At 38.0% G+C, this 12,126-nt stretch overlaps 1 protein-coding gene across 13 annotated transcripts in view; it reads left to right on the top strand.

Moving 5' to 3' along the window:
* Window positions 1-12,126, top strand: part of PBRM1 (polybromo 1) — a 61,468-nt gene that overhangs the window by 35,582 nt on the left and 13,760 nt on the right. For all 13 annotated transcript variants that reach the window (XR_003256368.1, XM_026083986.1, XM_026083979.1 and 10 more), the window contains 7 exons: window positions 1,527-1,712; window positions 3,105-3,262; window positions 4,228-4,494; window positions 5,687-5,832; window positions 6,155-6,312; window positions 6,977-7,160; window positions 8,097-8,307. Coding sequence is in view for 12 of the 13 variants with exons in the window: in XM_026083986.1 (XP_025939771.1) it covers window positions 1,527-1,712; window positions 3,105-3,262; window positions 4,228-4,494; window positions 5,687-5,832; window positions 6,155-6,312; window positions 6,977-7,160; window positions 8,097-8,307 (1,310 nt within the window). In the remaining variant the exon portion in view is untranslated. The remainder of the gene's footprint in view (window positions 1-1,526; window positions 1,713-3,104; window positions 3,263-4,227; window positions 4,495-5,686; window positions 5,833-6,154; window positions 6,313-6,976; window positions 7,161-8,096; window positions 8,308-12,126) is intronic.

Genomic DNA, 12,126 nt, shown 5'->3' with positions numbered 1-12,126 from the left:
AGCTATTTTCTTTACATCAGTATGAAATATATTAATTGAAAAATATACCTATGCATATGATGCATGCTCTGCTCTTTCTGCAGCTTCACCTTCTGAAGGAACCTTAATAGTCCCTCTGATTGCCCAGCCAGGGATGTTGTAATTTAAAGTTATGAGGAATTTATTTTATTCTGATCCTTGTAGGCCAAGCCGTATGGCTTTAAGAAAGACATATAGTTAAATGCTAACCTTATGTCAACTGTTTAATCAGAACAGGTACTGGTAGTCTTATTCCAAGGATATTATAAAAGCAAACAATAGTTTTTAATACATCTTTCTTTCTACTAATAATAAACCCAGCAGTGACTGTTCCAGTTGACTTTTTGTCATTTCTTTTTTTTGGAAAATACCAGTTCTCTTGATGTTTGCTGATAGTGTTGTCTATGATCTGCTGTTAATGCTGATGTTGAGGTAGGCCTTTTGCATCTTGTGAAGAACAGCTGGCTTGAACAATTCTGTAGGGCAGGAAACCTACTGTGAAGGTCTCTTGTGTTTCACATTCCCTGACTCTTCCTGTGCATGGAATGGTTGTAAAGGGACAACAGCTGTGATGTCCTTTTTCTCTCTTCCTATGGGAAAAACAAACGAACAAAAACCAAAGAAAACAAAACATGCCGTTCTGAAGGCTTCTGAGCTCATTGCTATCAGTGAGTTCCTCCTCTCTCACTGAGGGGAGCCTCAGTAAAACTTACCTGTAGAAACAGTCCAGAATCTTCAGCAGCACCAGTAACAGGAAGGAGAGACTAGGTGAAGCACAAAACATGCTTTAACCCTTCCTTTACACTGGGATTCAGTGGCAGAGAGGGGCATTGGGTATCATGTGGCACTTCTGCGTTGACCTTTTAAGAACAGAAAGAAAGCATTGCTCTCTTTTTGGTGTCTGACTGGATAGCATCTAGTACAGTGGGTTCCTGATCCACAGCTGCAGTATGATGATCTTCCTATATCAAAGACTAATTCGTGGTAATGTATTAAACATTGACACTATCTCTAGATAGCCTACAAACTTTATTAATCTGCAGTAATGTTCCTTCTTGCAGACATCTTCCTCTTTTGGGCTTTCCTGTGCTCTTGGATACACATTACACTCAACAATACTAACAAAACTACTGACTACTTTATAAATAATTATTAGTCATTACTGTTTTAGTAATAATTCATTAAGCCAGGTCCTTAATTCATGAAGAGCAGAGGTATGATTAAAAAGTTGATTGTCTATTTCTAGAGTGCCTCTTTTGTTCCTTAGGTGACTCAAAGGCTTTGGCCACATGAGCAAATTATGATAAGTTAGAGCATATACTTAAAGGAGGTTGAAATTTTGCTACCTGTTTGGGTGCATTAAATGCAATGTCTTTTATTTGTCCTTCACAGAAGACTGAGCTATCCAGCATTTTACAAAAGGGTGAGAGCATTCACATCAGCAGTAATGGCTAATGTGTAAATATGGATGTACTAACTTCTGTCTTCCCCTTTTTTCATGAAATAAGAAGCAGAAAAGAGTGAAGATTCTTCTGGATCAGCTGGCCTGTCAAGTTTGCATCGGACCTACAGCCAGGATTGCAGCTTCAAGAACAGCATGTACCACGTAGGGGACTATGTCTATGTGGAGCCTGCTGAAGCCAACCTGCAACCTCACATAGTCTGTATTGAGAGACTGTGGGAAGATTCTGCTGGTAAGAATGTCTTTGCTATAGGAAAACAATGTGGTGAAACTTGCTATTATTATTACTATTTAAAACTTCCAAGTTGAGCCTTTTCTGTATAGCAATTATTTCATTTACAGAAGTGTGTGTGAGCTGGTGAGTATTTTTCCTTGTTTCTGAATTACTTTGTTCCAAAGAATATCACAAATACAAAGTTCTTGAGTCAATATACACCTTTTTTCCCCCACCCCCACAAATTGTAAGCATCCTACAGAATAGGCTCTTCTAGGTGGGCTGGGCTACCTGTAATTCAAGTGCAGCTGTGTTTATAAGGAGAGACTAAAAGGGCTTCAGTTTGGAGAGAAGTCTGAAGCAGGATATAATCAATGTTACAAAAATCATATAGTTGGTGGGTAAGGTGAATGCAGAAATACCATTCAGCAAATCTTGTGGTACTAGAATTAGAAGACACTCATTGACACTAGCAGATCAAATGAAAACATGATAAAGTGTCTGGGTTTTTAATACAGTGGGTAGTGAGCCTCTGGATTTGGCTTCCCCAGGAGCTTGTGGAGGCAGGTTCAAAAATGGATAAGACAAGTGAATGTACTACAGGTTTAAAACAGATGATAAGGGGAATAGCCAGAGAATAATAGCCAGATAAAGAGAATAGCTCTCTAACACCCCTAATCCAAGTGAACCACAGACAGTGGCAAAGCTTGCATGCTTTCCCTTAATAGCCTGCCCTCCTGACTCCGTTGGATAGAGCGTATTGGGCTAGATGGATCATTGGTCTGGCAAGTTGGACGTTCCTTATGTTCTTTGTCTGCTACGGAGAAAGTGAATAGCACTTTTTTATTCTGGTTCAGTCCACAGATTACAAATTCTTTGATTTAGAAAAATAGCATATATCCCTAATTTCTTTATAAATTGATAAGTTAAAATTTGATTTTTTTTATCACAGCGTAATGTGGAAGGAATAGTTCTTAAAAAGCTTGAAACCCTTCGTCCAAGGGTCTTCAAACATCTGGCTCTTCAAATAATCAGGTGATTATTGTGTAGACTTTGAAGCCATTTCAAGGCCTGAAAGTCAGGATTTTAAATAAGTTGCAGACTGTATTTCCCATAGCCATCTGGCTCAACAGAACTAATACCTCCTTTGTTTTGCTGAGTCAGGTTTTCTTAGGGAAAAAACGATGTGCAAGTTTTCTAAGTAACTAAATTTTCCTTATCTGAAGCAGTTGAGGAACGTTGCCTTGTTTTAAATGGGTTAGATTTACTCCCAGTATGAATTGCTATATGGCTGTTTAATTATGAAGACAATCTATAGTTGGTTTTGTTTGCTCGTGCAATAGAGAACATACCTTTTTACATCTTCTTCTCTTCCCTTCCTCCCTCCCTCTTTCTTTTCCTGTGTTAAAGGAGAGAAGTGGTTGTATGGCTGTTGGTTTTATCGACCAAATGAAACATTTCATCTTGCAACACGAAAGTTCTTGGAGAAGGAAGTTTTTAAAAGTGACTATTACAATAAAGTTCCTGTTAGCAAAATTTTAGGCAAATGCGTGGTCATGTTTGTTAAGGTGAGAGACTCTTTGGACCAATTTGTTAAATAACATGTTTTCCGTTACTGTCTTGAAGAGGTGTGGTTATTCTGATATGCAGGCATATTCTCACAATACTTTATAAAATAGAACTTACTCCTTCATACTGTTTGTGTTCTTCATTTGCTTCATGGTACATGTAGCTCATCCACAGTGGAGCGGAAGTGGTATAAAGTGGTGGTGTTTTCCAGTGCGGGTTGGTTTGTAGAATCATATACGTATTACATAATTAGTTAACTGACTTTTCAGAGGTTGTAATAGAGAAATTGCAGGTAATTTCTTAAAGGTTCCTGTAAAAGGGAGTAGATAGGTTTGGGGCAGAGGGAAACTTGCATGTCTTGGAGGCTTGGTAACAGGATGAAGTCTTTCATCTCTGTCTCAAGTTTGATGCCGCATTGTTCCCTGTGCTGAACATTTTTGGCTTGTTTGAACCATGTCAATATTTCAGCCAGTTCTTCAAAGGCAGTGTGTTTAAGGAAAGAAGTGTTTACTGCTGGTGAGGACATGGATGGGTATTACTGTCAGATATCAGTGGGCATGGAGCTTATGGTGTTTTTCACAGCTCGGTGGCCATGGTCTCTTTCCCAGTCAAATCTCAGAAACCTTGTAAAGGCAGTTCGGATCTTCAAGTCTGCTTGTACTTGTCAATGTACTTTTTTGGTAGATGAATAAAACCTAACTTTTCTCACCTGGCAACCTGGTGCCTGAACTGAATTTAGCGTGCACTTTCTTCTTCTCCAAAGGTGGGATTTCTTGTTGTTTTTTCTAACTTTTAATGTAACTTGGATGTCAAACTGTGAGAGAAAAACACGGAAGGTTTTATTAAAAGTGTTTCTGATAAATACATAGGAAAAAAGGGGGAGCATAAGAGGGAGTTAACAGTGTGTCTATGGTGTATGTGTTCCTGAAAGACTTCATCTAAAAGTATTTTCTTCAATCCACAGGAATATTTTAAATTATGTCCTGAAAACTTTAGAGATGAAGATGTCTACGTCTGTGAGTCACGTTATTCTGCGAAGACAAAATCTTTTAAAAAGATTAAGCTGTGGACTATGCCTGTTAGTTCTGTAAGATTTGTCCCACGAGATGTGCCTCTGCCTGTGGTCCGTGTTGCTTCTGTGTTTGCTAATACAGACAAAGTAGATGAGGAGAAACACACTGAAAACTTGGAAGACAGTAAGGTGGGAGAAAGTATCCTTCATCTTGAAAAGGTACGCAAGATATTAAGCTGGATGTTGAGTATATTTGGCAGATAAGGAATGATGAAATGTGAGCGCTCATGGGTTGGGTTTCACAGTGTCCTGAAAATTGCATCAATAGATGCAGCTAAACGCAATATAAGTAGACAGACTAGACAAAAAATAAACTATGTACCTATTTGTTAGATTCCTTTTGTTTTACAAAATTTTTTTTGTGATCATGTGATGGGTTAATTTTTCTGTAGCACTTCAGAAAAGAAAATTTACTGAAGAGTTGGCCCTAAGCCTAGAAGATCAGTAGACCTAGAGGTCTATTTTTAGCTCATAGCAATGCTGAAATCCTTTATTATATAATACTTTAGTAAAACTGTCAATAACTAGGAAGCAGTAGGCAATACATAATATTCTGTTATTTGTGACCTATTTATGGTTGGTAACTGAGTAGTTTATCATCTAAATGCTTAAGAATGCTGGCTAGCATGCTGGGTAAAGTGGTTTTGTTTATTGGATTTAGGGGCATCAAACATATCCACTTTATATTCAGAGTTCACTAACAGAACCTCAACACAGAATACCTTGTGCGCTCATTATTGTCAGCTTTCATTAGACACTGAGTAAATCTTTTCCATTTTATTCACCTCATGATAAAACAAGGGAATTCTTTCTACCAAGAGTATGAAAACTTGTGAGATCTTGTCTTGATGCACATTAAGGGGATATCCTGTGTTTTGATGAGCTTTCTGAAATTTCGGACTGGAAGGTCAAATGAGGCACAATGTGAGCTTTGACTGAAAAGTAACAAATTCAGTGGAATGAATGGTATGAACTGGCACACCATACGTAGAATGCTGGTATTGTTGTATATGAGAGCTGAGTCATGAAATTTTTATGCATGTTAATTTGGCCAAATACTTAATTCCTGCCTTCTAAGCATATTACTATGCTTTAAAACAAACCATCAACATAGGCTGACAGGGCTTAGCCAGTTGACAACAGCGAAGCAACAGAACAAAAAAGGACCTGGGAATTACTGTTCTGGCAAAATTACAGCTTTGATTGTGAAATAGCAAAATTAGCAACATACATAGTGGTGGCGTAAAGATAAAACAAAGTGTTTTTTTTTTTTACTTGTACCTGGCATGTCTTTATTTATGTGATTGGTTTTCCTTCTTTTACAAGTTTCTAAATGTGTGCTCTTCTGTAGGACAAAGAAGATGTTCCAGTGGAAATGTCCAATGGAGAACCTGGTTGCCATTACTTTGAACAGCTCTGTTACAATGATATGTGGCTTAAGGTTGGGGATTGTGTCTTCATAAAATCGCATGGGTTAGTGCGGCCTCGAGTAGGAAGGTAGGTGTAACTTCTTTATTTGCAGTTTGTGTCTATAAAAAATAACTTGGACAAAAGATTGGCTTGTTGCAAAAAGTAGAAAAGAGGATGATGGGAAAAGATCTGAATGAAACAAAATGTTAGAAGCTCGTAACAGATTGAGGTAGAAGCATGGCAACCTAAAAAGATGGTGCAGCTGTAGAGTTGGAATAGAGATGACTTCCAGACTGTTGTCCTGTACTCGTAGGTTTTTGCTGACAGTCTTCCTGAGCAACGTGGTGTATTCAGCTGTCTCATGTATGAGAGATGGCCATTCACTTATGTCACTGGTTTTTCTTTCTAGAATTGAGAAGATGTGGGTGCGAGATGGAGCTGCATATTTTTTTGGTCCAATCTTTATACATCCTGAAGAAACTGAACATGAACCAACTAAAATGTTCTACAAGAAGGAAGTGTTTTTGAGTAACCTGGAGGAGACCTGTCCTATGACTTGCATTTTGGGTAATTATTAACAACCTTAAATCCAAAGGATTCTCTCTTTTCTTAAATGTCTTGAAAATCTGAAGTGATGTATAGTTACATGTAGGTTTGATTCCAAGTAATTTTTTTTTTCATATTGAGAGGGGGAGGAGAGATTACTCCGTCCGTTTCCACAATGCATGCCTGTCTTTGGGACCTCTAGCGAGAATTTTCATCAACAGCAGGCTTTCTTACAAAACAGAGTTACATTTACGTTACCAATGCTGAATGTTGCCTGCAACTAGAGGGCAGAAAACTCATTAGTGTCATTATTCCAATATATTTTACCTGGAAAATCCTGAAAATCTGCTCAAAAAGAAAGTCGAAATTGGCTTTGAATAAGAGGACAACTGTGTGTACCTCGTTTTGTAGCTAAGATTCTGTGCTAAATATAGTTAACTGAGTAGTGATCATGGGTTTTGATATTTTGCAAGTTTTCTTGTTTTTAAAAAAACAAAAGCTGCATTGGGTTGGTGTAGGTTTCTCATGGGTGATGTTATTTAATATAGGGATGTCAATTGGTGTATTTTCCATAGCTGAGCCAAATATCGGGATTTTTCTAGACTTAAGAGAATTTGAGTATCCACACTTTTTATAAAATGCCTGCAAGTGTGGCCTCCTCCTTACTCAGCTTTCGTTTTTGCAGGAAAGTGTGCTGTTCTGTCATTCAAGGACTTCCTCTCCTGCAGACCAACAGAAATCTCCGAAAATGATGTTTTTCTTTGCGAGAGCCGCTACAATGAAAGTGACAAACAAATGAAGAAATTCAAAGGGCTCAAGAGGTTTTCGCTCTCCGCAAAAGTTGTAGATGATGAAATATACTATTTTAGGTAAAAGTGTTATGGAAATGAGGCGATCATTTGAGTTCTCTTCTATGTAGAAATCATGGTTGTAGGAGAAGATGAAACGTGAATAATTTGACTAATCACAATTTTTCAGGGTTTGGGATTATTTTGGTTTTGTTTTGTTTTTTTAACATCTTGGGAAGGAGTCCAGATAACATCAGCCTTTATACATCCATGTTTCAAGTGGGTGTTTTCTTTTCTTCTCCAGGCTTCAGTAGAGGTCGTTATATTATCAGATGTGTAAATCCCCTGGGATGGAGTTAAAATGCCTGTCATGCTTAGGTCCTCATTATGGGTAACAAATAGCTTTCCAGCTGGTGAACATTGATATAAATAAAAACATTAATTTCTAACTTAAGTAACATGACATCCTCCCTAGAGTTTAAATTTAAACTGCTTTCTATTGCAGAAATGAAGAATTTTCTGCATTGAAATCCCCTTGTATCCTAACTCCCAAAATACCAAAAAAAAAAAAAAGGAAGAAAAAAAACCGAGGTCTGACTCTGGCCATGGACACTGACTGATCTCTGCTCAGTGTTCTGAAAGGAAGCACAGACAATTGCCAAGTCACTATTGTTTTCATGTTGTTCAAGTTGGTAGAAAGAAAAGTTGGTTTTGTTACCTTGTTTTTCCTAAATTCACAAAATACCTGACAACCACCAAATTACTGAAAGCAGTTTAGCTTGCTTCTGTTGCAATTACAGTAGTATTTAGTCATTACTGTTATTTAAGAATGTTAGTTTAAATCAAACCTGAACAAAAGGAGGCGGACCTGCTCATCTGCATTGTTCTTGAATTCCTTTTATAATATCTGATTTATGTGTTTGTTTGCGCACTCACCTCAAAATATAATATCTGTTATGCCCTGTAAAAGGTGAGTGTATTCTCATCTGCTTTTTCTCTCCCTACTCCACCTTTCAGAAAACCTATAGTTCCTCAGAAAGAGCCATCTCCCCTACTAGAAAAGAAGATCCAGCAACTAGAAGCAAAATTTGCTGAGTTAGAAGGAGGTGATGAAGACATAGAAGAGATGGGAGAAGAGGAAGGTGACATCACTGAAACACCTTCTATCCCTCAACTTCAGACCCCGTTGGCTAGTGAATTGGATATAATGCCTTACACTCCGCCACAGGTAAAGATCTTCCCTAAGAAACCTTTAAAATTTTGTGTTCTTTTTTCTTTTTTCAACTCAAATAAACAAAAAAACAGCAGAAATATTTTATCACATGCACAGAAGAGATTTCTATTTCAATTTAGTAGCCTTTGGAATGATTTTACAGAAGAGTTTAGCATATCCAGTATGATATTCATGACTGTAATATTTAAGTGCATTTAAATACTCTTAAAGGAAACCAGGACGTTGAGGAAATCTTCTGGGGTTGTAACATACAACGTTTTTGTATTTCTCATTAGTAGGATTTTTATGGCACTTATTAAGAAATATCAGGTCCTCATGTTAAATATATGTAAAAGCTTTATTCTAATTCTCAATTTACATAACATCCATTTCTAAGCCTTGAGAAAGGCTAACAATTTGGGTGTTAGATTTTTAATGCATTTTTAGAAAATGCTATACATCCTTTCTGAAGGACAAGGAAATGACTTTTTTTTCTGTATGGACACTGAAAATCACTGGTTGGTTTTGCATTATGATTCATACTTGGAAATCGGAACTTGTAGAAAGTTAGAATAAAAATCATCAGAACTTCTTATGCATCTTGCTGGACATCCTAGAAGTCTGAGAATTAGTCTGCTGGTGAATGAGCAGGATGTAAATGAGGAATCATGAAGAATCGTCGTGTGGTTACATGCCACTTGAATGTGGCATGAGTCATTGCTGCTGCCAAACAGGGCATTTTTGTCTGCCCTCCCTCTCTTGCTGTGTCTATGACACAAACCCTGGCGTTTATGTAACTGAGAGGTGAAGCAGGGTGGGGAATTGCTTTAACTGAAAACTAACCTAACAAAAAAGTTTGTTTGCAGCTGGATTAAATCCTTTATCCATTTCCATCACGTTGTCATGATACAATTGTCAGCATTAAAGAGACAACAGGAATGACCTGCTGGGAGTGGGAGGGAGTTTGGGACACCTCTGTAAACCAGCAATGTGGACTTCTGCTGCATTACATCGACTGTGAAGTTACAGCCTTGCTGACAGTAGAAAAAAAAGATGAGGTCTCTGGATAGAAATAACTGTCTTTGGATGTCAAGGGAAAAAAAGGAGTTGATGAAATTGAAAGCTTTAGTTTAGTTTGACTGTAATTTTTGCCATGTGAGCAGACCATCAAACACATTTTCCTGTGCAAAGTTGTCATGCTGCTCTTGTTTTTCAGTGCTGAATTCATAAGTAGCATGAAGATTCTTGCCCATTATTACAAAAAGATAGCATATTGATATTGGCATTAACCAAATAATGTAAAGCTGTAGGAAGGGGGAAGGTAACTTTTTATAAATTAAAATATTACCATTGTTAAGCATGGCAGCTCCAGAAAGCAGTTTAAATAGGGATCAGTGGATGTTAAAGATGTCCTCAAAGTGCTTTCTGCAGTATTCACTGTCTTTTGCTCTCCTTTGCTTTATATCTTTCCACACAGAAAGATATCTTTTGTTCTGTGTTTTGCTGGGACTCCCTTGAGAGGCTTTAATTAAATACGAATATGTTACATTTTCTGAAAAGTCATGTTGACAGTTGTAGGGGATTTTTAACTGAATTTTGTAATAGGACAGTCTGGCAGAGCTTTCAGACTAACTGTTGAGAAGTCAGACTCAACAGAAATATCCAACCTCTGGGTGTGGGGGTGTATACACCCACCCCACCCCGCCCACACACACACACCCCTACCTCTAGACAGCTATGAACTCTTAAGTTGAGAACTTGAAGTGAAAAAAATTTTTTAAGAAAACTGAAAGGGATCACTAGCAATGTGTGGTCAGAAGCGAGCTGACGATGACACGCAAGTACCCCTGGCAGATACCTCACATGGCTGATTTTGAAAGAAAAGGCATGTTGTTTCTGACCTAGCATTCAATGCACAATTTGGCTCTTGCAGAGAGATGACTAGCATATAGGACAGAAATAAACTTTCTTCTTTATCCCATCCTAGTCTGCTCTATTGATGTCCTCATTGAAAAGTACCTTTTTAAACAGAACTCTTGGACAAAAGGCATGCATTTTCTTCATGTTCTCTTAAATGTGTGGAATTTTATTTAACAAGTATTTAAAAACAAAAATCTCTACTTTCTTTTTTCTGATAAGAGGAGAAGCGCTTATACCAAACACAAGGAGTCAAGACAAGTGAACATGTAGTACTGTGGAGCCTGACAAATAGGTGGATGCCAGTCTTTCTGCTGCATAGTTTGCTGTGAAGCAAGAAGTAGAACCCGAAGTAAAAGAAGATGTAGAACTCTACTTTTTTTCTTTGGCATTATGGCTGAGAAAAGGCATATAAAAGTGATCTGGTGTTGAGTCTCAGGTTTATTTCTTCTCTTACAGCTTCTAAAACTGAAAATGCAGTTATCTGACTCAAACAGAAAAGATTCTATTAAAAATTGTTATATCAGAGATGTACAATTATGGAAGATAGAAGAACTGAATTCAGAATTCTGATAATTTTTCCAAGTCCTGTTTTTCCTTCCAAACTGATGAGTAGGTTTTTACTTTGGATTACTATTATCAAAACTTTGTTGCAAGCACTGCAAAGGCAAACCAACTGGATAAATGTGTCGCTATCTAAGTGCAGATATATGAGAGGCCAAATAGATCTCTGGATTTTCTGTTTTTTGAATTGGGAACTCTCCATCCACTAATGAGGGCTTGCCTCAGAAGCCAGAATCGGTTGTACGTGGTCTATGTTTCATCTCAAGACCTGTGGGGGGGTTTCTTCACTTCCTCCATCATAAAGACAAACCTTGAAGACTTCCTCCCCAAAAGACGCGTGTTCCCTTTAGGTTTGCAATGAAAACATGAAAGGTGGGCTGCCACTTGAAAATGAATACCACAAAGTTTAGGAATCACCTACAAGTATGCCTGAGTTTATCCACTACCTGGCTTAAATTAATGAGCAGGACTTTTTAAGCATCTTGGTATAGCTGAAGCTTTGTATTTAGCAGAGAGAAGAGTGTTGGTTTGGTGGGCTCAGAGTGGCGAGTGGAAGGAGTGACATGGCCAGAATTTCAGGATAGGAAGAAAAAACTTGCATGAATTTTTTCTTTTCTTTTCTTTTTTTTATCCTTGAAATATTTGGAAACAATTATAGTCTTCCAGATGGGAGCCATTTGTAATGGTCAAAATACAAGGAGGAGTTTTGGAGGGTTTTGGTATGATACTGAGGTTGTGGGCCTTATGGATTAGAGAATGGGTGAATCATTTGGTCTCCTGTGACAAGTATATGTGGAAAGAGTCTGAGAAGTGAGGGTTCCAGCTGTGGTGTTCCAGCTGTGGTATCCCAGCTGTTGTGAGAATAGGTTACAAGGTTTTTGATGGCTGGAGATGTCAAGGAGCTTGCAACAGGAATAGCCAGAGTAGGAAGCACTGGTTGGTTGAACTGAGCCAAGGGAGCAGATCTTTAACAGAACAGAATATTTGTTATTTGTCAACATACAGCTGGTGAGGAGATCGTGTTGTGCAGGTGATGGTGATCAGCAAAATTGGGCTTTGGGTTTTTTCAGGGAGAAATGGGTACTTATGTAATGGCAAATGAACACTAGAAAGGGAGGGAAATCTGGCAGGCAAAATATAGAGCACTTAGGGATGAGAAGAGAGGAGGATGGAGTCAAGAAGATAGAAGTCGCAAAAGTCCAGGAGGAAACGTGGAAACAATTTCCTAAAATGTGCAGTGGCAAATAAAGAGTTTTACTCATGTCTGCAATGTTTCTGAACAGCCTCATGAATGAAATCTGTGACATGGGACAAATCTTTTTCTTTTGTTCTCTTTATGGCCTCCCAAATCAA

The sequence above is a fragment of the Apteryx rowi genome, unplaced genomic scaffold (assembly GCF_003343035.1).
Source record: "Apteryx rowi isolate R43461 unplaced genomic scaffold, aptRow1 scaffold_621, whole genome shotgun sequence".
NCBI classification, from domain to species: Eukaryota; Metazoa; Chordata; class Aves; order Apterygiformes; family Apterygidae; genus Apteryx; species Apteryx rowi.
The sequence above is the reverse complement of the archived record's forward strand: the minus strand, read 5'-3'. Positions and strand labels throughout refer to the sequence as shown.